The 26428-nt window shown below is 46.7% G+C and overlaps 1 protein-coding gene and 1 non-coding gene across 2 annotated transcripts in view; both read left to right on the forward strand.

Annotated features, from left to right (window-relative positions):
- LOC8028242 (tyrosine-protein kinase transmembrane receptor Ror2) overlaps nt 1-17999 on the forward strand; it is a 352900-nt gene extending 334901 nt beyond the window's left edge. Inside the window, exons 5-9 of the mRNA XM_029976164.4 lie at nt 3955-4321; nt 9958-10157; nt 11920-12008; nt 12766-12919; nt 15565-17999. Coding sequence (XP_029832024.2) covers nt 3955-4321; nt 9958-10157; nt 11920-12008; nt 12766-12919; nt 15565-16757 — 2003 coding nt within the window. The 3' untranslated portion in view covers nt 16758-17999. The remainder of the gene's footprint in view (nt 1-3954; nt 4322-9957; nt 10158-11919; nt 12009-12765; nt 12920-15564) is intronic.
- Trnaa-agc lies at nt 7380-7452 on the forward strand. Its single transcript has one exon. It is a non-coding gene; the product is annotated as a tRNA-Ala (tRNA).
- Nucleotides 18000-26428: the final 8429 nt, after the last annotated feature.

Raw genomic sequence — 26428 nt, forward strand, 5'->3', positions numbered from 1 at the left:
CGTATTCCTCAACCGCGCCCACCCGCGCCGCACCGGCGAAGCCGGGTATATGGTTTAGTTTAGCCTTAACGCGAGGCCTTACATCTGCGCGTTACGCAAAAGAAAGCTTCGAAAGGAACGCGAATATCTTTCCACCGGTAAGTTCGTGGATTGTTGGAGTTCACGAAACTGCTCTGATGATGTAACCTTGTTTGGGACCCCGAGGGTCTGCCTGCATGATCCGCCGCTTGCGGCAGCCAGAATGTATGGGAAAATGGCGGACCTTTTCCTCTAGAGTTAGTATGTATGATCTCTATGGTGTTTAGTGTCCTATTCCGGCGGTACATCAAAAGTGCCCCCGTAGTGGCAACAAATGAAGTAAAGTTTGTTCGCGCTTTTTAACCTTTTATTCAGTAATGAAACCAACTAGCCCAAACCCAAGTTTTAATCCTAATTCCTGGATGCTGAAGCTTTCGTGAAGTCTCAAGCAGAGAGCGACCTGCAGTAGAACAAGCGCCTGCCACATTCACCGACGTTGCTCTTACACCGCCAGGGTCGCTGCCGCCGAGAGCATGACAATTTTATGACGTCATCGGACGGAAGTCGTCGATGCATGCGCAGTGCCGACGGCAGCGCTACCGAAGTGGCGGGAGGTCAGAGAGTTGAGTTGGTGTACTTGCCAGGATATGACCCACGCGTTACAAAATAAACTTTACTCAAGAAAAAAAAAAATTTTGCGGTGAGAATCTTGTTAGGGAAGCTTTTGTTTTCCTCACTACAGGTAGTTCACGTGCTACCCCCGCAATTTCTTTTCTTTCATTTTTTTTTTTTTTTTTTTTTAGTAAACAATTTTACCAGGCGGCTACACCATAAGACGCTTTAAACGCACGCCCGATTGAGCCGCTTTTGCCGAACTTCTCTCGTCCTTCCGAGATGCCGAGCAAATGAAGCGGGCGTTGACGAGCCTCCACAAGGGCCTATGCTGGGGAGAAGGACACGGTAGCACGTAAAATGGCAATAACCTGTCTTGCTTTGGCAATGATGAAATGAAGCGAATGGGAAAGCTCGAGGTACACCTAAACATTTCTTATGAGTTGTGAATGCGAAAGCATGAAAGCCGCTCGTCCGCTCCCTTATTTCGTCTGCTCGTCCGTTCCCTTTGTCGTCTGCTGCGTACTAGCGCACCGCGCTTCGGGATCTCGGAGGCCATGGCGCAGCGGCCAATGGGAGCCCCGTCGACGCGCGCCAGCCAATGGAACCGAAGGCGAATGAAACTAGGAGCCGTTTTCGCGCTTCGAACTGATGACATCAGCTCGCTCCATGAGACAATGCCTTCGCATTAATAAGAGGAAGCAAAATCTGAAGGTCGGTTATGGTGGCGCCCATGCACAGCTGCCTGAAAGCGTCTATACACCAACTCAACTCAGGCAGAGCGCGACACTGTTAGCGCGAACAAGCGATCGCCGGTTTTTCGAGTGTTTCTCTTTGAAACCAAAGGATGTCATCCAAGTTATTATGGGTATGGAAAGAGCTCATTAACTTCTATAATGTAAGCGATAACATTTCGTGCTCGCTAATACTATTTAGGAATGAAATGCGAAAATGCGCCGACGTCGTGTTCGCGCTAACAGTGTCGCGATGTGTACTTCACGTCATGGTGGTGGCGCTTTGGGAGCACTTCCGGTCTGGGGATGTGGGTGGAAGTCGCCATGCGAGACGGGCATTCCTGCGTTGTTTTGAAAGAAACCAGACTAAAACCTGCCTTCTCGTCAAAACGCCGCGACTGGGGCTGTGCCAAAAGAACCGGGAAAGGTGCGAAGATTAGTTTTGATGTGCTTTCTGCCTGCTCGGTTCGCCCGATAACGTGGATAGGTGCCGCGAAAAGGGAAAACCAGACACCGTCGAACCAGATTGCTTCTGCGGGAAGCACTTTGGGTTACATTCACTGACATGTGGTCTCCGCAACCCCGAAATCGCTATTATAATCTCACTGTTTGAATCGGGCTTAACGTGCCTCGCCCATATCGCTCAGGCCACTAACGCACTAGGACGTTGCTAGGAAGACGTGGAATCAGCAATTAACCTTTTTCTAGCAACGAGAGCCTTGTGGCGGTTTGTCCGCGAACTACAAATGTGGGGCAACCCCGCAGGACTCGGCTTGACGAAACACGTTGACATCGTGTCGTTGTATCGGTTTTTATTGCTTTTTATGCGCCATGCTACCGATACCCTAAAAACGCATCATCAAAAAAGACGAAATACGCGCAAAGAGACGGGCTGGCAATCTTGGTCGTGGGAAGTGGTGCCCTGCGAGAATCGAGACAGCGGGAAGCAAGGCCACGGGAGAGGCAGTGCGGATTCCCAGAAGCTTACCGGACAAAGGTTCATTCAGGAACACGCGCTTCTTGTCCGTACTCCGTCGCGCATGCGCGGCGCCGGTGGCGTGCCGGTGGGGGCGCTCAGGTTTGTTTGTGAACATGAGTTGGTGTATATTTATGTCGAGCTATATTTTGATTTATCGAGTTAAAATTATATTCATGGAATCGTTCCTATCTGAGAATGAGTCTCTCAACGTAAACATTGCGGTATTTTTTGTTTGCTTTTTTAAGTGTGGGAGTAAAGGAGGGAGGTACAAGCACCAAGTCACAGAATGGGCGGGTGTATTATAGAACGTCGTTGAATAAAAGCAAATCAAAGCAGTGAACTACGAATGACCTGCGCCAATATCGGCTTCCGCCCCTTGAGGGCCCATGCAGACAGTGGGATTCTACAATCCACCCACAGACGTAAGTAACCAACACAGGCCGCTTTCCGTTTGCTGATACATAATACCAAAGACACGTTGTCCACTGCAGACATGACGACATATGTTCGAAGCTTCTTTGCTTCCTATTTATTTATTAGTTTATTTGTAGTTATTTGTACCTACTGCGACCTCAATTGAGGCCATTACACGAGTAAAATACAGCGGTTAAAATAAACCTAAATTGAACAACAAACCAAAACACAGCACTAGAAATATAACAATCGCACATCAAGGCAAGTTAGGTTTCTCTATTTCTAAAGGAAAGTCGTCATAGGGAAGCAGGCTTGTATAAATCCATCAGCATTGTTCCATAACTCAATAGTGCTCAGAAAAAAAAAATATTTTTGAACAATTGGTTTCAGACTGAAATAGAACTTGTTCAAAGGATGATACCGTTTGGCGCGAGTGACATCCGTAAAATTGCGCTCGATAGCAAAATCTCCATTAACAATTTTACGAAATATTATCAGCCGCTCGACAGTCCGTTTTAAAGACAAAGATTTACTTTCCAACTCTCTCACAGCAGACGATGGGGAGAAATACCAATCATACCTATTGCAAATGAACCTTTTTAGTGTTGTGTTTTTAGTGTTTTTTTAGTATTGTGTCGTTTACCCGCAGTCTCGGGGTTTTATCAACCATGTGCAATGTACACCAGCTCGTTTGCGTCCTTACTTTTTGTTCATTAAACCTAACAGTCTTCGCGTGTATTGGACCGAGATTATCACTGTCCCTTCTTTAGATATCGGACCCAGACAATAGATCCATACTCCAAAATTGGCCGAACCAGAGTCTTTAAAGCGGTTACTTTGACCTCTTTAGGAGAGCATTTCAAGTTACATTAGGCGCAGAAACAATACCTAAAGGCTAAGTATTTGAATCCATAAACCTCATTTAGAACTCTATCATCAATTCCATAGACAAACACCAATTGTGATTTTTGTTGGATTTGTGAACCTTTTAAACACTGGCTTGTCGAAGTTTATTTCTATGCACTCTTCGAACACTTCTGCAGGCAGTTTTTGTATTACCAGTATGACAGAACCGTCATACAAGAAAGAAAGGCGCCTCAGACTGTTTCTGCAGACTGTATTTCGTATGATGTATTAGCTATACGAAAGCAATGAGCTATGAATGACCGACGCCGATGTGGATCTCCCACGTGACAGGCCCGCAGCAGGAGGACCAAGCGAGCGGCGACGCTCCAGTGAGCGACGTCATGGTCCAGGCGGAGGAGGCCCTCCGGTCCGGCTACGACCACCAGGAGGACCACGACGTGCCGCAGGGCTTCTGCTCCCCGTACACGGGCGCCGTGTGCCGGCGGTTCTTCAACGGCTCGGGCCTCGTGTACTACAACATCAGCGTGGACTCGTCGCCCGTGATGCTGAACGAGCAGCTGACGCAGCAGCTCTGGGAGGAGCTCATCTCGTCGCTCCAGGAGCCCTGCCGGTCCGCCGCCGAGGTGATGATCTGCCACTACGCCTTCCCGCAGTGCGAGTGGAAGGCCAGGCTAGCCATCGCCAAGCCCCTCTGCCGGTAGGTGGCGCCTTTGCGTCTGCGTGTCAGCTAGGTGGCGCGAGCTGCCGCACTATTTAAGGGGTTCGGCCTAGTGATGCAAAACTATCTATAAATTCACTATCAATACTATCGATATTTTTCCCAAAACTAGTATCGCAGAACTATCGATAGTCGACTAGCGATAGTACCATCGATAGTTTTTCGATAGTACTATGGATAGTTCTTCGATAGTCGACTATCGATAGTACTATACCGATAGTTGGATTTCTGGCGACTATCAATACTATCGGTAGTTTTGCACCACTAGTTCGCAGTAATATTCGCGTTCGAAGCGAACACAGTTGCCGCACCGCCGCTCGCCTCCCTTCCTCCTCTCTTCGCCCAAATTTCCGTCTTCGTCATCACTGAAAGCTGAACCAAAGTTGGCATGGTAGGTGCTTGGGATAGTCGGTGTCCCATTTGAAAAAATAAATCGAAAAAAAGAGAAGAGGGAGCGACGCAAACTACTAGTGTCGCAAAACTATATCGATGGTAAACCGTCAACAGTACTGTCGATAGGCTTACGATAGTCGACTATCGGTAGTTTTCCCATACTCCATTAACTATAATTTTCCGATAGTCGACTATTGATAGTGCTATACGTAGCTTCTCGATAGTCGACTATCGAAAGTACTATCGGTAGTTTTTTTTTACTATCGATAATCAGATTTCTGGCGACTATCGAAAGTGCCATCGATAGTTTTGCATTACTAGTTCGGCCTCATGTATCAATCTACCCGCCCAGCGTTATCAGACTTGTCTTAGGAGAGATACCGAAGCGTGCTTGTATTTCGGACGTTGACCCCAACATAAAAGCATCTTTCAGAATCGTGCACTAACAAATAGTGGACTAAATTTTTGGGGGTTTAAATTAAGTCAATTTTGTACTATATACCTGTCCTGTCCTTACACTGAATTTTAATTATTTTTAAGGAACAATAAAGACGATTTTATTTAATTTTTCTAAATGGTGTTTTTATGCTTCTTGGGAACATAGCATGCTGTCCAATTTTAATTTTTTTTTTAGTCATTTGTGACACGTATTTTTGTGCTTACGAAAGAAGTAAAGAAACCGAAACTGAACAATCTCCATTCTCGTTTCTGGGCCTCCGAAAACGGAGGTGACGTAGGGAGTGACGTCAAGTGTGAATAGTTGGTATTGGTAGTATTTAGGAGATCGAGACTCTGGTTACCGCGGTGGGTTATAGCAGCGCGGTGGCGCGGTGGCGCGGTAGTTTCGTCGAATCTGTCATCATGGACGGCAATGCCACTCTCGCGAACGAGTTCGAGCTTCCGTTCAGTGACCCAACACAAGCGGAACGGGAGCACGTGTGTGGCGGCCTCCGCCATCACCCGACGGAGACCGCCCAGCCGGTAACGAGCGACCCGCATGCCGAAGGACGGGGACGCGGGGGAGATGCCGAGGAGAAAGCAGCAGCGATCCGGCTTTTCCGGGAACTGGTTCCTCCGCGGGGGACGCTTTCCAAGGAGAAAATAAATAGCACCATTTTTTTGTTTTCACCAAAGTCGGACGTACTTTTTTCGTCGTCAAAGAACACGAACAGCAACCCACACGTGAAAACTAACGTCGCCCGAACGAATACTGGTCTTCAGTCGACCGTTAGAACAGCCATATTCAGCGCACAAATTTGGCATGACTACCATGTTGCAGAATCCTTCGAGTACCGTGCTCTTTTTTTAAATTTTATTTTGTTTGCCCATAGTTGCTCGTTGGCCATTTCGCGTCCAGCGTAGCAAAGAAAAAAAAATTATGCTGCTTTATTTATGGTTTAGTAATCATTTCCGGTCCGATTTATACTTTTCATGGTTATTCAAGTGGAAATTAGAACAGTATTTCTAAAAATCGCGAACCGAAACGTGTCCGAGGGCACGCCTCTCATTTCGACAAATCGCTGACGTGTCTCTTGTGACGTCGTGCTTCTTCTTCCCTATTCTTCCACCTCCTCATCCCTCGTCTACCTTCTCCTTCCATGCTCCTCCTCTGCCCCTTCCTCCCCTCCTCCTCCTCCCTTCCTCTTCCTCCTCCGTACCTTCCCCTCCTCCCACAGTCTCCCCGCTAAATTTAGCTGAATAATAGGCGTCACGTGACCTCAACAGCAATTCAATTCCTTGCTAAATTTAGCGGGGAATGGAATTGCTGTTGAGGTCACGTGACGTATATTTTCCTGCTAAATCTAGCGGAGAAACTGAATTTGTTCATAGGTGACGTGACACCAAGTCATGTTTCGTTATTTTCCCCGTTAGATTTAGCGAGGGCTGAATTGGTGTTGATGCCACCTGACGTCAATTTTCCCGCTAAACTTAGCGCAGTTACGCCGACGGCGACGTCGCGAAACCCCGAAACGGATACCTAAGAGCTGGCTCTAAAAAAGCTCGACCGCAACATCAGAAAGTCTCAATAATCTAAGATACGACGCGACCAACAGAATTCTCCAAAAAGTTCGAATATGGCGTGACCAAACGCGCAGCCAAGTACAACCGAGAGAGCAGTCGAAAGCGCAACCGAAAGCGCTGAGAAATGCGCCGAGGAAAGAGCTGCCGAAAACGTAACCTAAAATGTAACTGAACGCGTAACCGAAAGTACAACCGTAAGTGCAACTGATATGATTAATAACCATAACCGAAACCGTACCCGAAAGCGCAACCGACACCGTACCTTCAACGCTAACTGTAACCATAACCGAAACCGTAACCGAAAACGCGAAAGAAAGCGCAACCGATACCGCAACCGAAATCGGAAACGAGAACACGACCCAAAGCCTAACTGAAATCGAAAGCGCGACGTAAAGCACAGCCAAAGCGCAGCTGAACGCAGAACCAAAAACCGTTGCGCAATCGAAAGCACACTCGATGGTGCATGTTAACTCTACTGGAAGTGTCACCAATGAGCTAAAGAAGAAAAAAAAAAAAAAAAAAGAGAAGAGAAGAGGTGAACTATCACGAACTTCCAAAGATAAAACTGCGAAATCTGTTGGTCCACTATAAAATAAGCCATTGGAAGCCTAAGTTCTCGTCTGGGGGTGTAGCTCAGATGGTAGAGCGCTCGCTTAGCATGCGAGAGGTACGGGGATCGATACCCCGCACCTCCAAAACTCTTTTTTTTTTTTTTTTTACATTGCTAACTTTTGTTTTTTTTGGCATCCTAGACATTGGTTTACCTTTTTCTGCAAAATGCTTTTCGCATGACATCTTTTAGAAGTCACGTAAATTTTTATCTTTTTCTTACTCTTTGGAATGATTTCTATAGGGTTTCTGACTCCAGAAATTTTTATTTCCTTTTGAATGACTCCAGAGATCTTTATTTTCTTGTACACGTTTCTAAAAAATGTAAGCGATTAAAATTACTTGTTTAAAAATTATTCAATTATATTACTTGATGAGAAAAGTGGTTGGCCATTACTTGAAAAAATAACCTTGTTTTTTTTCGTTTACATGCTTTGTTAGAAACTTGGTATGGGGTTGATACGCAACTTGTTCAAAAGAGTGTCATTAGGAAGGGGAGGAAAAAGTAATTTTAGTACTCCCAAAAGTAATCAGATTACTCTTGTGATTACGTTCTAACAAATCTATTCGAATTATTACAGAATTACTTCAAAAAGTAATGGAATATAAGCAGTTTGATTACTTACTATGCTAGATTCCAGCACCTTGTTGTGAACAACCGTGCTATAATTCATTTAGGATAAAGTTATAGCAATGCCATATACCGAGAGTTTAAAGGACACATGCAAAAGAAGAACAATTTTTTTTTCAACAGCCGCGTTGGGAAAAGGAAGTCATAAAACGAATTTACAACGAAGAATAAAATTTTGTATAGCTATATTTACGGTGCTATACGAATTTGTAGTTGGCGCCCACGGGCGCCGTGGAAAAGTGGCCCATATTTATCACGTGACTGGCCCCTATTTATCATTTGGTGCTTGTGCTCTTACGGAAAGTCCTTTGGCCTCCAAAAGTAACTTATTCATCTTTGTTGGAAGTATAACAAAAAAACAAAAAACAAAAAAAAAACGAAGATTAATAAGTATCTTTTAGAGCCCAAAGGGAGCTCCTGAAGAGCGCAAGCAGACGTGATAGACCTGTGCGCCGGTCAGATGACGGCGGCGGCGCCCCGAAGCAGACGAACTTGCGCGGCGACGGCGATGGCGACGGCGGCGTGGAGAAACAACGCTGAGCGTGCGGCGGCGGCGTCACTTTGCATCAGCGGCGACGCAGCGCGGCGGCGCACAGGTCTACCACGTGACCGGCGTTGGCTCCCGCGGGCGCCAACTACAAATTCGTTTTGCGCCATAAATATAGCTCTAAAAATTTTCTTTCTTTCTAGATTCGTTTTATAACATACTTTTTCCATCTAGGCTGTTTAAAAAAACATCATGTTGTAGAGACGTTCTTTACCCCTGTCTTCCTTCTTCGACCAAGTTTCCCTGCTTTTACCACAGTCTCAGGTTTTCTACATTGTGATCAACATCCACCAGCTCGGCTGCACACTCACTGTTTTTTTAATAACAAAGCATGTGTTTTTTTCCTTTGCAAGCATCGAAGGGATAATTTCTTTACTTTAAGTCCATTTTTTTAAAGTATTCTCATACGTAAGTAAAACACCCCGTATAAGAATCCTTGGTAACGTCCTCCCCGATCTCCTAAAATATTGAACCTCCGAAAGCCAATCAAGAAACTAAAGTCACTTAAAACGTATTTACTATCTTCTTATGACAATTCAGTACTGCAAAAAAGAGGATGTCAACCCGGTAGAAATGGCAAAAATAACTTATAACTAGTTTAACGAAGTCTGAATTTGTTTAAGTATTTATATCTTGTGGGAAGGGGATTTAGCACACCACGACATACTACAGGCCTGAGAACGCAGTTTGTGAAGTCACAACACTCGTACGAGATTTATGTTTGACCTTTTGTAGTGTCACTAAAGCGACGTAAAAGCTGCTCACTTCATGGTTCTTGATATTCCTAATACTTTTCATGACCGTTTCCTTCCCTAAACATGTACCAAATCATAGTGTCTACTGTTTGATTATCTGATGTTCATTGTCTCTGGGCGTTTTATTTAAAACATGATTACAGGCATTATGCTCATAGTTGCATCAGTGTTTCTCAGTAATGCATACGGCTGTGACATTGTTTTCTGAAAATATTGAGGGGATATTATCAAAGCGCCCTGCATTCGTCTTTACATCTCCCCTAACAATAAATAAGTTGGCATTTCCAATACTTATTTACATTCGTTTTGGGAATCACTAGTGACTTGCAATTGAGAAATCTGTACTCATAGCCCTTTACAGGTTAAGAATAGCAGGACAACCTCCTCCTATAAAACCTTCCACCTTGGCTTCCACTTCAGCAGAGCGAACGCTGGAGAGAAGGTGAGTGGAGAGGAGAACATCATAAATGGCGAGCGGCAAGCTGTGTGGCGAGGGCTTGCCCTGCTGTTTTTAACCGACAACAGCCTGTACCAGGGTAGTTTTGGTTATTTTCTGGAGATATAAAATGCTTACATTTTAGCCCTTGATTTAGCATCACATCCTTCTTTTTGACTTGTTATGCGCCTTTCGACATTGTGGTTTGCTCTATTGTTGCAGAGAGGACTGCATTGCTGTCAAGGAGCTTTTCTGCTACAACGAGTGGGCCCTGATCGAAGACAACAAGCAGCGCGGCATCTTCTTTAAGTCTCGGGGACATTTCCGGCTACCTGAGTGCGAGACTCTTCCCAGCTACGAGAACCACTCAAACGAGTGCTCTCATGCGCACCTCACCGATTTCAAGGAGGATGAGGCCACTGGTATGTATTATGCCCATCATTTAATTTCATTTCATTTCATTTTATTACCTCAAAGGCACTCGACTTGCGAGCGCATCATCAATGACAGTTGTGAATTTGTGCGCATACACAAGTTCGGCAACTCCACCACAACAACCTCTCCTTTTCTCTTCTCACGACACCTGCCCCCCCCCCCCCCCCCCCCTTTCTCCGGTGCGTACACAAAAAGTGTTTACTTAGACAAAAATCTAATACTTTAAATACTTCATGAAGCCTGATGGTTTTTAATGTGTTGTCCGTGTTCTGCCCTTATATGTTTAATTCCTCTTCATGATTTTTTTTTTCACTATACCATCGTACTCACCTGAAGGTTACTCAAAACAAATGTTTTTATCACCAACTTTTTTTTCTCGTGATAAGCTTCGTGGATGCACAACAGAAAAATTTCTAAGGATAGATACATGTATCTAACACAGCGGTTCTCAACTATTGATGTTTCGCGGAACCCTTGTAAATGGATGGAGATGGTGGAGGACCCCGTTCGTGGTGAGGGGAAGTGAAAAGAATAGGTTAATGATGATAATGATTTAATCAGTGGATATAACTAAGAACTAGTGCGAAGTAGACATCTCTATTGACATACACGTGAAAAAACTCAGCGGAAAATTGGAACATTTCTTCTCAATCTGAAAAAAAATACAACTTTTATCGCCGGGCTGGGCTGATGAGAGAGGCCTTCGCGGACCCCTAGAATGCCCTCACTTCCATTTGGTAACCACTATTCAAACATATCAACTACCCTCAATTTCGTATTTGTTGTTTGTTTTGGTCTGCAATTGTAAATAATTACGATAGGCTCCCAGACTAGTCAATAAACTATAACATTCCTTGACATTCTCGTTTTGGCTTCATATCAATAGTTCTTAAACATTGTATACAAACTTAAAGGGGCACTGACGCATAAAAATCTTTTTATTTTTTTTTTTTTTTTTATTATCCGAAACGATTGAAAACGATGCCGGGACATTACCCTCAAAATTCGAAGCTTGGAAATTCAGTATTTGTGAAGCAAAAAAACAACTTCCAAATGCCGAATTTTAAGTGCCCCCGCGATCCGTGCCAGTGTAGTGACGTCAAATTTTGCGGTCTCCTGTGAGTCGACTCATCTCTGACCTCCGCTCCACGCTACAAGGCAAAGCGCCGTTGCCACCGGGACTCTAAGCGCCGGCGGACTGGGAAAAAACCGGTTTCTTTGTCCGGTTCTCTGACTCACCAATCATCCCCTGCTCGAGCGCCGCCAAGTTCCGAGGGAGGATACAAATCCAGGAAGCGACATCCCACCGGACTCTGATTTTTGGTATTTCAAAAAGAGGGGCCGTAGTGCGTTCGTAACTGCGTTAGAAAACATGTTTTACGATTGCCCTTATTAAATGTTAAAGAAATGTCGCCTACAAACCTTCTAAATTTTATGATTTTTGACGTCACCAATCAAAAAAGTGAGGAGGTGAAAGGCAAAAAAAAAAAAAACGCCAAAAATAAAAAAAAAATCGCGCGGTAAAATTGCTTTTTGTGATGCGTTTTTTTTTTTTTTTTTGGGGGGGGGGGGGCGTCTATGACTACAACTTGCATCGTTTGAGAAAATAAAAAAAATATGACTTTGGGGTGTCAGTGCCCCTTTAAAAGCAATGTTTGTTCCGGCATATTATACTGAAAAATGGTTGAGGCTTTGAAGGTCTGGTTTCTAGTCAACTTTGTACCTGCACCTTTTTTCCGTTTGTTACAGTCAACTGCATCAAAGGGAGAGGACGCTTCTACCGGGGCACTGTCAATGTCACCAAGTCAGGGATTCCGTGCCAGCGGTGGGAGGTGCAGGTGAGGGAACTGGAGTTCATTCTTCGGTTTTACGATATATGTGAAAACGCTAAGCACTCATTATCAATTGTGGCGCCATGTTACTAATATTCCTAGCCAACTGCTTTTCTGTGCAAGTCACTTTGTAGATGATTATGGTCTAAAGAAACTATTTTATTGCCTGAAGCTTTGAAAGTAAGGGAAAAAAGTTCAAATATCTTTTTTGCTTCAACAAAACAACCATCAGACCTTTATTATTTTTAATTTATGAAACGATATCGACGAGTCAGATACTTCATGCATAAGAATGTTTGCGTGTGATTGCATATTATATAGAGAAGTAACATGTGATAGTGACAAGTTTAGTATTCAAAGGGATCCAGATAAAATAGATATATGGTGCGGAAAATGACGAATGAAATTGAATCTAGATAAAACTGTGTGCACGTCTTTCTCTAGAAAACAATAAACCACCAGTTCTTTTTTTTTTCATAAAACAGTCGTTTTAAGAACGGTTTCAGAATCTAAATCTAAAGTGTAACACATAATTTCCCTGCTAAATATGACGGGAAAACCTGAATTGGTGCATAATTATGCATGGATTACATTTTTCCGCTGAAAATAGAGCGCTTCCCCCGTAATTTAGTTTCCCCGCTAAATTTAGCGAGGAAATTAGGTGTTGATCTTCAAAACATAACAAGGATAAAAAATTCCACCTCATATTCTGTGCCTCTCAGCTTTATTATAGATATCAAGCACCGATTTGTTGGTCTTACAGGAGCCTCACCACCACAACCGGCCACCAATGGTATTCCCTGAGGTCCTCAACTCCGACAACTATTGCCGCAATGCGGGAAGCGAGGAGCCAATGCCCTGGTGCTACACCACGGACCCCAGGAAGCGATGGGAGCACTGCTCCATACCACAGTGTGGTGAGGGGCACCTACCTCCCATTGTACAATCATCAAAGATCTTAATAGAACCGAGATACGACCGTAGGTACACGCGCGGTAGCTCGTGGCCCCACCTGAGGGAATATTGTCGTTAGAGTACCTGTACGCATGGGATATCCACGAATCGCGAGTTTTTCGCAGAAATGAACGCACGTGTAGCTTTTGGCAGCCATCACTTTCAAAAACCAAGCAGGTAACACCAGTACCGCCTTTGACCATTTGAAAAAAAAATCAGCAATACATCCTGTGCAAGCACTTGATCCAAGATGCGCTGCCAAAGGTAGTTGCACCTAAATTTTCATCCCAAGAAGTTTGGCGTCTATTCATTTCTTCAGTATCTCTACATAACCCTAAGAACTCTATGTCACGGTGTTCGTGGGCAACTGAATTCCTCTGGTCACGCTGTTAGTGTTTTCAACAAGCGTTTGATAACGTTCGTGTCAGCTAAGTCACGTGCAATCTATCTTTACCAAATAACTCCAGACATGCTTCTATCATGCGTATGACATAAGAGATTAACAGCTTGGTGACTCGGTATTTAGCATCGTATGATATATGTGATGCAGAATCTCTCGGGTCGCACAATAACAAGTACATGACATCCCTTTCGGGTCATGTGATTCTGTACGAAAGGTTTTGAGTATCACCACTAGTACTGCTAGTATAAGGCCCTTTTTTCTAGCCAAGTTTCGCAGACTGTATCAGCCTCGTTGCTTTCAGCAGGTCGCGCGGCCGCTCTGAAAATGTCACTTCTCTGCAGTGCAGGCCTGTGTTAGGAAAAGCACATTAAAATGCTTAAACTTAATCGAAACTTCTTAACATTTTGACACATTTTCAAACGCGCTTTCGACAGATAGTTTTAATGCGATAGCATTCTTTAAATACTTCACCCGGTTTTCGCGACACGATCTCTGGTCTCGACTGCGCCATGCGTATGCGCGGCACGCGTATGCGGAAGTGCCGCGCGGCGGCGCTGGGGCTCCGCATATGCAGGACGTCCGCATACCCACGACATCCGCAGGCGCCGCACGTATGTGGACGTCGTCCTTGACGTCGTCTTAGAGGTCGTCCTTGAGGTCGTACTTTATGTCGATTTTGAGGCCTACCTAAAGGTTGTCCTTGAGGTCGCCCTAGAGGTCATCCTAGAGGGAGTTCTAGACTTCATCCTTGACGTCGTCGTCCCAGACGTCGTCCTTGAGATCGTCCTACAGGTCGTTCTAGACGCCTTCCTTGAGATTTATCTGAGGTCGTTCTAATCGTCGTCTTTGACGGCATCCTTGAGGTCATCCTAGAGGTCGTCCTTCAGACCGCGCTAGAGATGGTCCTAGAGGTCATTCCAGACGTCGTCTTCTAGAACGTCGTCCTAGACAGTGTCCTTGGGGTTGTCCTAAAGGTTATCCTTGAGATCGCCCTAGAAGTCTTTCCTAAAGGTCGCCCTAGACATCGTCTTTAACGTCGTCCTCGATGTCGTCCTTGCAAGCAGATAAATCGGCACCGCGCATACACGGGTCGCACGGGGCGGCAGTACACATATATTAATATTTCCGCCCAAGCTACGAAGCAATTATCGTCTTGAGTTGAGCTAGTTGGTACATGGTCAATGACGCTGCTGAAACAGCTTGAACATTAAACGATTACAGAGAGACAGGACAAGACACACGCGAAGCTGCAATGATGGGAGGGGGGGGGGGGAGAGAGCTTGAACATTAAAAAATACTCATAGACAGCAAATTAAACGATTACACAGAGATGAAGCAATAACCCAATTTCGAAGTGGTGCGCTGCAGTCACGCTAACGTCAATGATTGCACCACAAAGCAAATGGTTTACTTAGAATTTGCGTCTTCGAATTCACAGTGAACTGCGTCGTGGGTCTCATGATGAATGCTATCGCAATTAATAGACAACCAACAATAGTAATTTCGGCCGCCATGTTTTCCAAAATATTTAAAATATAAAGTATTTGCAAACCTTTTACTCAAGACTGACTTGGGTAGTGTTGGTTAAAGTGCATGCAAAAAGCTAAGCGTAACCGGTAGATATTGTAGTTGGAGAACATCTACCACACGAAATAGGTTATGCTTTCGAGCTAAAATGCAACTGCTTTTTGATCACCTTGATTTGTACCTTCTCATTCTGTGCAGCACATCCGCTATAGAGAGGTCAACAAGAATTAAACATTTCTCAGTAAAACAAGTGTTCTTTTTTTTTTTTAGTTCTGTGGCCTCTAAGGATCACCAAAGCGTTCCATCAATAGTTCTGTCTATTATCAAAGCACGAATTTCATAAATGTACTTGGAAGTCAATCGGCTATTGTACTTTCCTCGGGCAGTACCCCAAAAAATCGACCCTAAGTAAAGTATAGATGCCCTTATAATCCACTTACTGTACAGTTGAGCTACTCAATACATACGCGAAGTACTACTTTAAGTATTATCTAGCACTATTCTGGTTGTATTTCAAGGACACTACCAGAGGGTTGGCTGTATAGAGATAAACATGCTCCACATAAAGCCACAAAGTCCACAGTAAACGTCTAATATAAAATCATGTGTATGCATTTAAATTCTAATTTTGGCAGAGACACAAATGTCACACCGTATTTTCATGTGTGCAACCCGCAGAGAATACGACCACAAGTGACCTGTCGGGTCGGGACATTTTGGACCTGTTCGAGCCTCCGGGTGAGCCCTCTTTCGCCCCGGCTCTGGTCCTGCTCGTGTCAGCCGTCAGCCTTGCAGCCCTGGTCCTCCTCCTCTCCCTCATCCTGGGTTGCCGACGTCTGCGTCGCTACGGCCGCCGCGGCTACAACGCCACGCCGACAGCGGACGTCGAGATTGACCTCGACAAACTCCCATCGAACGCCTCCTACCACCACACAGCAGCGCGACTCCACCCCAAGCTAGAAAAGCTAGAGTACCCTCGAAACGACATCATCTACCTCCGCGACATCGGTCAGGGCGCCTTTGGTCGAGTCTTCCAGGCCAAGGCGCCCGGGCTCCTCAAGGGCGACGAGTTGACGACGGTCGCCGTCAAGATGCTCAAAGAAGAAGCGTCCGAAGACCTCCAGAGTGACTTCGAGCGCGAGGCCTGCCTGATGGCCGAGTTCGACCACCCAAACATCGTCAAGCTGCTAGGCGTCTGCGCCATCGGCAGTCCCATGTGCCTCCTCTTCGAGTACATGGGCAAGGGTGATCTGAACGAGTACCTGCGGTCGTGCTCTCCCACAAACTACATCGTGCGGACTCCCGGTGGCGAGATGTTCAGCGACGTGCGGCTGAGTCACCTCGAGCTTGTTTCTCTAGCACGACAGATTGCGGCTGGGATGGTTTACCTGTCGGAGCGCAAGTTCGTGCATCGGGACCTGGCGACGCGCAACTGCCTCATCAGTGACGACATGGTGGTGAAGATCGCCGACTTTGGGCTGTCGCAGAAGATGTACACGGCCGACTACTACCGGGGCAGCGAGCACGATGCCATCCCGATTCGCTGGATGCCCCTCGAAGCCATCCTCTACAATAAGTTCACGGTGGAGTCGGACGTGTGGGCCTTCGGAGTGGTCCTGTGGGAAATCTTTTCGTTCGCGTTGCAGCCCTACTACGGCATGACGCACGAGGAGGTGGTGGCGTTTGTCAAGGAGGGAAACAGCCTCGGATGTCCAGAAGGGGCGCCCCAGCCGGCGTACGCGCTCATGAGAGCGTGCTGGAACCGCAAGCCGTCGGCGAGGCCTAGCTTCAAGACCATCCATAGGGCGCTTGGGACACTGCACAGCGACCTAGTCAAGCATAGGGACAAGGAAAACATGGTTCATGTGTGAGGCTGACATGTAGAGCCTATTTGTGTGAGGTGCATTGAACTGCTTAGGCAAAAGGATTATGTGGATTTCTGGAGATTTCTACCTGTTTAAGCAGGCCTGTTGGTACGGCACAGCCGATGGCCAGTGCGTTACGCGCTAGCTTTCTTTTTTTTTCTTCTTTTCATCAGGACCAACACTGATTTCGTTAGACCAGAAGAACACAATTTTGCTGTACTCCGATGAGTGGTGTCACACTGATGGACTACTCTGACGACCGCCAGTTAGAGAGCACCGCAGTCGCTGAGGCATGCCTATGAGTATGACTCCCTGGACAATTTGTTGTGAAGGAGGTGGAGCATTCAGTCTCTCTGAATTGACTTTTCAGCTTTTGTGTCTTTGGTGCTAGCACACTCACCCTTTGTTGAAGTCTATCACTGGGCAAAATTATTGCATTCATCTGTATATCGTTGCCTCATGAAGAACAAGCAAGTCCTTTATTATTTGTGTGGGTGTTAAAGGAAGGTCCATTCAAATTATTTGATCACCAATTCAGAGTAAATCGAATTTCACTCTAGAAGAGCTGGTCTTATGGGAGGTGTGCAAACTATATGTTCTCCCTTGGAGCATCGCCGTTGGAATAGCCCTTATTAATTTTAAGTTTAACACACTCTTGTCTTCAGTTACTTCTTTCAACGCTCCATCAAGCTGGGACCTTCTCACTTTCTCCGATCGAATGACCCACCTTCTGCGCGCCAATGTTACATTTTTATTGCAGCACTGCAAAATGATCACCAAAGATTGCTTCAGTGTTTGATGGTGGAACAAGAGATAGCTGAGCAACTGCCAGCCTGAGCTCTCTTCTTCTGTGAGGTATCGCTGACATGCTAAGCGTTCGATCCAGAAGCCTGACTGTGGCCTTTCATTCCACGTACAGCTGCGCACTGATCATGGTGGGTTGCTTGGACATGATGCTGAACATGGCCCTGAGAGTATTGCTTGAGATTATGCTGAATCGTGGGGGTACCATGTATAGCCATGTTGCAGGGAAGCCATGATATAGTGTATACTCACTTGGAGAAATACATTCCCTTTGGAGCAGCATTTACACCTGTACAGACATGCGCCAGTCGCAATGCTTAATACTCTTTTAATCGTCGCGTTGTTAAAACACCTGTGTAGTCACGGGCACCTTTGCAGCTTTCTGTAAGTGTGCTTTTCGAGAGAGTCATCGGCATTTGTACATAAAGCACTGGAAACTTCAAACTGACTCACTTTCTTTCTGCGGCGTGAAGGAGTTGGCCCTTACCAAACAAATGTATGCTTTCTCACATAGAGCCACGAGATAGACCTACGCTGGAGTATCGGCACTTCGTTGCCCGATTTTCTTGTGAACGCTTCCGTTTTGGTCCTTAGTGCAGAGCGGGCTCAACAGACCTTTTGCAAAGGATGCAGCACCGTGCGCGGCACCGGAAGGGATGCTGGCAACCCAAGGTACAATCGGTTGTAGCCACTGCGACGGCGAGCGGGCGAAGGAAGGCGAGCAACTGCGCTTATTTCGCCCTCGTCAGTAACACGTGGGGACAAGGAGGAGAGTAAAAGACTTCGCGAGCATCGTTTTAAAGGTTTTCGCAAAAAGGTCTATTGGCGATTGTTACGATTCGAAAATGCGTCTTTCTCAGCATTAGATATGGCGTTAAGAGGCTCAGGAGATGTCTTTTTGTTCGGTCGCGGACTGTTCTGGCATTTCTGGATGACGAAAAACCTTTTCCTTTGATTTCAGATCAATCTTCGGGTAATTATCAACAATGATCTTAGGTACCAAGATGGCTCAAGTGTTGTTACCCTGAAACGTAGCGTATTTAAGGGCTCTATACTTGTTTTCATCTCATGAACTATTGCAAACAAAGTCCGGCTCCTCGCGGAGAATGACTAATTTCCCTCTTTATACGGAAAATTAAGATAGATTTAGGTACATTTTATACGATATATGTGTTATCTTATCAAGATGTACACGTTTGAAACGCTAACAACATAGCTTCTTACTCCAACAACTATATCTTATAAGGACTACTTCGCGCGGCATATGAACAATGCGCAAAACTTCCTTTTTTGTTGGGGTGAAAACGTGTATGGTCTCGCACATCTGGTGGAACGTGTGACAAGCTTAGAATCGTCATGTTTGGGTTATTTTTGAACAGGTGGCGTTGACCACATGCACCACCCAGTGCACCAAGCAGTTATGTAGTTTTTGGAAAGTTCAGTTTGCAGATTTTGAATGAGAGTAAGTAAACATAAGCTATTCTGTGAACTTGCTGATTTACTATAATAGTATGAGCCCGTGTCCTCGTTTGCGCGTAGTTTTGCTCCAGATGTCATGCGTCTTATTTGGAAGGGATGTTCATAATAACGGTGCAGGGTGAGAAGCGTAGCGAGCGTTCGTGGCTACAAAAGATGCCATGGGAAGCGGGAATCGGAAGCCAAAGGTTAAAGAGGAGTTTGGGGTAAGTTTGTAAATACAGATTCACTGGCCTTCGTTTTTGTTTTTATTTGTCGGGTTGACGGTTGGCTACAATGGCTATGAACCACTTTTATACAAAAGATTACAGACTTATCTTTGTTTTGATCGACTGTTTGCATTCTGTGAGAACGACATAAAGCGCCTTCTCTCGTTACGAGAGCAGTTGAATATAACATCCAAACAGTTCGCGAATAATAAACTATACTCCCTTTCATTCTTGGTATACAATGCTGTCGAAGCTACTGGCGCGAGAGCGTGGCTTCATCTGTGGTATTGCTTGCGCGAGAACGCGTGCAAACGATATGTGAGATGAAACCCCATTGTCGCGCCAGCAGATTTGACATCGTTGTGCCCCTAGAAAACAAGGCCTGGGCAATTACGTCACCTTTAGTGTATCTCCACCCCTCCCCGAAAGGCAACCGCGCTCAAGCTTGACAGGGGTAGGGCGCCAGGAAGCAGACTCGCATGTCTTGGCGTCGCCGTCGCGTGCTAATGTCGCGCTCGTTGTAAGACACTGAAAGACTGGTTGAGTGCGACCACGGTACCTCAAACGCGTCTCCTCCCACCGGTGTGTTTGCCGTGTCAAAAAAAAATGGTCCCTCTATTTCCGCCTAATGACGTCGCAGAAGTGTGACGCTGTCGCCGGTCGCGATCCTGGCGGTGTCCCAGCAGCGTTGGTGCATGTGGCAGGCGCCTGTTCAGCTGCAGGTCGCTCTTCGGTGTGGCAGTCCACGGAAGCTTAGGTAGTCGGGAGTTGGGACACCACGACGACAGTGACACTCGCCGTTCGCTCGTGGTTTTCGCCAGCATTTCTGCGACCAACCGCCAGGATCGCGACATCCGGCAGCAGGACACTCCGGCTTCTGTGGCCACTTCGGGACATCTCTTGATCTATGGGCGGGATAGGACGCTAAACACACCACTCGGAGACGCGCTCCAGGCAACATAGTGCAACGGTGACGCGAGCTCGAGGCGCCGAGCTGGGTCCACCAAAGAGTGAAGGGAGGGGGGAGTGGGGAGAATGGGGAGAGCATTGCCTTTTAGGTTGTAGTCGTCAGCCTCTAGACACTCTACTTCCCAAGTGGAAATTTTTGCAAGTGGCGCCACTTGCAAGTGGTTTATTGAACAGGTACCACTAGCAAGTATAGACACAAAAAGCAAAGCCAGATGTTAGTCTTTGCAGTTGAGAGTGCTTGTAGAGCAAAAGTACTTGGGCTGATGAAAATCAAAAATCCTCAAAACCCAGGCGCCTCAGAGCTTTTCGGGAGTCCTGGATCTTTTGTGACAGGACTGCCGACATATTAGTGATGACTTGCTGAACAGGCACCTTGTTCTGGTGTCCTCAATGTTGCATTGTTTTGCAAAGACAACAGAAAGATACTAATCTAATAACAGCTCATGGGGATAGAGTCATACGATTGAACAGATTGAACTCATTCACCTATAACGAGGCCAACTTTGAAGGGACTCAGTTCCTCCTGGACCACCACGCTGTGTTTTTGTTTGTTCTTCGGTGCCACCTCGGCCCCCATAAGTCCTTCGGGCAAGTCCCATGCGACCCCAAATCGCTTGCGCCATGTCTTTGGCTTCCATGGTTGGTTTGGTCTGCTTCATTATTCTTTTCTGCTTGATAGGAGTTGATGGTGGTGCCCTGATTCACGTGGTACTGTGGGTCAGACTGGTATCGTAGATTTGGCAGCGCGTAACCGCCGAATTCCAGAAACCTCACTCAAACTACACTCAAACTGAAGGGCCCCTCCACTTCCTCGAGGAGGGCGCGAGGGCCGGCGCTGGCCAATCGCGACGGCGGATCCGCCCTCACGATTGGCCAGCGCCGGCCCTCGTGCCCTCCTCGAGGAAGTGGAGGGGCCCTTCAGTTTAAGTGTAGTTTGAGTGAGGTTTCTGAATTCGGCGGTAAGTGGGACGAGTTGCCTCGTGCCACTTAGGTGTTCGTGTGTGAAAAGCTCGATGCTCCAGAGTCATTACCCTCGGTGGAATCGATCGCGCGTTGGGGCTCTAAGCTGTAGTACACTCGGCGAAAAAGTCGGCGAGATTTCTGACAGCCGCGATTGGCCATCGCCAAAGTCAAGCGCAGCGCTGGCCAATCGCGGCGGTCAGAAATCTCGCCGACATTCTCGCCAAACGTCCAGCTTAGGGCCTCTGGTCGTTATGCAACTAGGCAGGGTAGGCAGGTTCACTCAGGGTAGTAGGAACACACTCACGTGAGGCTTAGTGAAACGATAGATTGTGTCCTTTATGATGCCAATGGAAAAAATTCTACCCTGATGATTGGCGGGAAGATGAAATTCCACGTGAAGACTGTCGACGGCGATCGACCGTTTGAGCTGTGAGAGTGATGTTACAGGTCATTTGGTTTCATGTGGCGATGGTCAGCTCCTTAGCCTCAATCTTGGTTTAGGATGTGTTTCAGTGTTTAGGATGATCTCGATAACTTGCTCGACAGAAATGCTACTGTCCAGAAGCAGCCTTTCTCGAATGTTAGTGGACAGAACTCTAGACGTGAACTGCTCCCTGATGTTTTGTCCTGTTGAGGACCGAAGTTGGTCGGAACTGGCAAGTCCCGTAGGGAAGTCAAATAATCTGACAATGATTCTTCGGGCTGTTGATAACGCTGGCGGAACCGGTGACGCTCCAGGTCGATGTTGCACGACTTTTTGAAATGCGCGCTGAGGGTGTCGACAGCCTCTTGGTAAACGTCTCTCGTCGGAGTTCTAGAAGCGGCTGCCGCTTACGTCGTTGCTGGCGACGGCACAGTGACAGCGCGAGAGGAAGGCAACGTGTTGAAGTTCCGTTGACCTTCCACTTCGAGACAGTGGCGGAGCGGGTAGCGCCGACATTCCAAGGGCAGTGCGTGAGCACCACATGCCCCCATGAAACATTCGAAGAGCGAAATCCATCGCTCCCAAGGAATTTCCGACTTCCCTGGTTTACTCAAGAAGTCTTGAGGAGGTTTGATACCGAATCCGCCGTCCATCATGTCGTCAAAAGAATGTGGAGTCCTCGGTAGACCCGGCGGGTTGATAAGGAACGTCCAGTCGCCTGTGCTGCTCTCATGAGACTTTTTATTAAAAAATGATGATGATTAAGAAGTAAGTGAATTAACACATAGCATAGAAGAAGACGAAGTTATCCGAATATATGAAAATATAACAATGAGGACGCAACACCCCCAACGGGTACACGCAGTACACGTGGGAAATGACTCCTTAAGAAACGCAGGGCGTGACTCGTTATATTTCTGGTTCGTGAATGGTTCTCCGGCGGTAGTGTCGGCTAATGTCGCATTCTCATTGGCTATGAAGGAATGACGATCGAGACGCTCAAGACTCGCCATGCCCTGCGTGTTTTGAGCTCGATCTCAAGAAACGGCTTGTTGGAAATTTTTCACTTTAAGGCTGCGGTCCCACGGCGGCCATGACATATGACGCTTTCCGCACGTTTTCGAAATGCGATTGTGGCGTGTTCAAGCTTTCTAAAATTATGTGTTATATATCATCTTGTCCTGTACAACATTATCTTTCCTCTGATGTAGGATTTGTTTTCCTAGTGCAAAACGCTAATTCAGTGGGCACCCGCGGACATTGGCCTTTTCGGCAAAACATGGTTTCGTAGTACAGTGGTACAGGGTGCACAATTGGAGCAATTTATTTCAGATTTTAGAATGTTATAGAAGAAGAGTGCGTTCATTGTCATTAGAGGCCCTTTTTTCGTTTTTCATTCTATTTTGACAGATATTTACTTTAAAAAATGTACCTCGCGGAAGCACATTCAGTCGCGGATTTTTGGCCGCCTACTCGGTCATTTTATTTGAAACCTTTTACATGTGTCTGCAACTATGGTAGAAAGAGCTACGCTAAATTTCATTGTAATATGGCCTGAACTTTTTTCGGAATGCTCACGTGAAAAGTGACAAAAACAGTTTTTTTTGGCAAACTTCATTTGGTAGTACAGTGGTACAGCGCTTAGGGATGGGCACATTTGAATAAAATTGTAGACCTGCAAAGAAAAACATATTCTGCTTTGTCATTAGAGGCCCTTTTTCTAAATTTGACCTTTGAGTTTCCTTAAAAAAGTTTGAATATAGGCGAAATCACGAATTTGTTGATAGTCAAAACCGAGTATTTTGACCCTTTTTGGCAGACATTTAGGCCGATATTTTTAGTATTAAATGGAGATTACTGTTCCAGGTCCTGATTATTAGCCCACATTTTCACTAATCGAGCCTATTTATTAAAACAAATCATAAAACATACAGAAAACACAAATTGGATGTCTGGTTGCGCCCTCTATGTGGCGGTGGCTGAAATGTGACTACGCGAGGTTCAGGAAACTCAACGAGGTAGAGGGGCTTAGAGCGATAAACCGGGGTTCCGGTATGCACTCGAAAGTGACCCCCATAAGGCGGCTGCCATTGTACGCAAATTTGACCACACGTCACATGACCAAACCAAAGACGTGACGTCACAGGAAAGATGGCAGCGCCCATGCAGCGGATGGCCCCAGCTGGGCCGGAGCATTGGCCGGAGCTTGTCGGATGCTTTGTTCGTTGTCGTTCGTCTCGGCGAGTTGATTTTAGACGCGGAAGCCGTCATATGAGGTTGTGTGAGGCCGGTCGAAAGCGACTTCATAACGTGAAAATACGGAGGAACGGTGAGCATTTCGCTAGTGACCTACGGGGACATTGCCACGAAGGAGACAATCGGCCCTACGTTGCTCGGACCTCGGATTGATTCGGACACCGCTAGGATAAATTTTAAGGCGACATTTTTGTGCTATCGTTGACCATCGGAACCTTCGAGATCTGCAGTAAAGCGTGTACAACATATTTGGATACACAGTTTAGCGACGGAAATTGCGTGAGTCGTGCTTGGCAGTGTGTAATCGTGGTGCCGCTTCGTTCAAGTGTCCGAAGGCTCACTTTGGTTGTGCGGTGCACCGGAGGGCTGCCTTGCTACTTGTAGTTCCCGTGCGTTGCTAAATGATACTGTGCTGCTTCCCAAATTGTTCCGGCGTAGACGTGCACTTTCACGGAGCACAGGTGTGCGGCGCGCCGAAGAGCTACCTTCAAGCTGGTAGTTCCTGTGCCGTGCTTTAGGTGATACTGTGCTGTCTACTAAATTGTTCTGGCGTAGACGTGCACCTTCACGTAGCACAGGTGTTACAGTTGGTATTGATTCCGCTAGTCTGTCGCACGTTTCGTCGACACCAAAGTTTCATCAACACTCATTACGCGAATTGCAAGCTGTATGGACATTTCATCGCGCGTGTTACCTACCCAGTCCACCCATTCACGCCGCTTTGCGACGGCAGTCTGCAGCGGCTCATTACCAGAAACGTGGTCTCACATCGATTTCAGTTCAGCTCGTCCACAGCAGTCGCCAGACCCCGAAGGAGAGGATTTATTCGGACAGAATGCCACTAAAGCAGTGCAGCTTCTTTAGTGGTCAGGATAGACTCTTTTCTGACTGTTTTGTTATATTGTCCCGGATGCTTGCTCCAGTCCTACCTTCTGTCAATATTTACTATTCTGGAAAGTTCCAGGCCATGCTCAGCTGTCATTGTATGTTCTGGTGGAGGTGCTGCGCATTTTACCCCTAGCCCTTCACTCTGTGTGTAACCGTGCGGCTCCTCAGTCGAGTTGCCCGATAACAAGACACGGGTGGCACATTATCCCGAGTCAAACGCCCAGCGAGCCGTAAACCAGGTCCTATCCCGAGCCCGGCAGAAAAACCGCAAGACGAGCGAGTACCACAAGGACGAAACTCGGAAATACACCACGAAGAACTTGAAATCCAAGTCAATCGCTGCTACCTGCAAGAACCACCGGAATTAGGTCTTTTGCCAGAAAAAAACCGAAGCTGACTAAGTCAACAATGACAAACCTGTAGCACCAAACCACATCCGCTCCCACCATCGTTTGCATGCTCGTCGCATTTCGCACTCTGATGCCCTTTCACGCAAGTTGCATAAGACGTCGAGGGCTGGATTGAACAATATGACTGTGTCGCCCGCCACAGTGGGTAGATGGACAACCAGCTCCTGCAGAACCTATACTTCTCGTGGAAGAAACTGCGAGGCACTGGTTTGAGAGCCACGAATCCTCCTTAACGTCATGGGAAGTTTGCAAGATCGAGCTGAAGTGCATGTTCATCAGCCAATTCCTGATTCTGTCCAGGACACGGTCCCAACAAGAGCGTCGCTGCCTTCGTGGAGGATGTTTTGCGCATGATCGAGCACCCACGCCAACCCCGTATGCTACAGAAGACAAGAAGCTAAGAATCCCATGTTCCTTATGTGAGGTACAACACCTTCAGCAGCCTTGTCCGCAACCCCACGACAACAGTCGAAGGCCGGGTTCATATCAATGAAGCTTCCAAAATTGAATGTACACTGCAGGCCTGAGCATGTCACTATCAAGAACTCCCCAGCGTCGCAACACTCGAGTCGTCCAGCTGCAACTTCGACACCAGCCCCCCAGGCATCCGTGACATCATTCACAACGGTGTCCGGGAGGAGATAAGGAAGCTAGTTCCTGCCATCAGTTGCCCGGCTTTTATTTTGATCGCCGAGATTGTTTCGGAAGAAGTTCGACAGGCATTTCAACTGGAGACTTCTTCGAGCGAAGCGGCATATGACGAAACTAGGGCGACTTATGCCACAAAGTCACAACGACCACCACCGGCTACCTGTTACTATTCAATGCCAATTCAACGAGACACCCCAACGCCGAAGCATTCCTGACATCGGGAAGAACCAGTGTAGGTCCGCGCTGAACAAAGTACACCGAGGAAAACAAAGGTACTGCAAATGGCCAACCGAAAACCACTCTGCTGCCACTGCATGAGGCCGACCACGTCTACTAAAGGTTCCCGTACCAATAAATTGGCCTGCAAGGGTTCGTGCCGAACGACCCTCGACCACGTCTCGACGAGCGTCCGGGGAAAATTGAGGACTATTTTCGGCGGTCTTTGTCCCTGGTGCCGACATTACCCCGAAGCTCGTGATCTACTTCATCTGGGCGGGAGGTAAGCACGACAAGGCAGGTGAGCGGCCATGCAAGGAGAGTTGATCTGGTGTCGGTTGTCGTCCAAGGACAATATCTGATAATTTGCTGACACTAATTATCTGTGTCCACGCCACGAAGCACACAATT

Source organism: Ixodes scapularis, unplaced genomic scaffold, assembly GCF_016920785.2.
Source record: "Ixodes scapularis isolate PalLabHiFi unplaced genomic scaffold, ASM1692078v2 PGA_scaffold12__126_contigs__length_90152505, whole genome shotgun sequence".
In the NCBI taxonomy this organism is placed as follows: Eukaryota; Metazoa; Arthropoda; class Arachnida; order Ixodida; family Ixodidae; genus Ixodes; species Ixodes scapularis.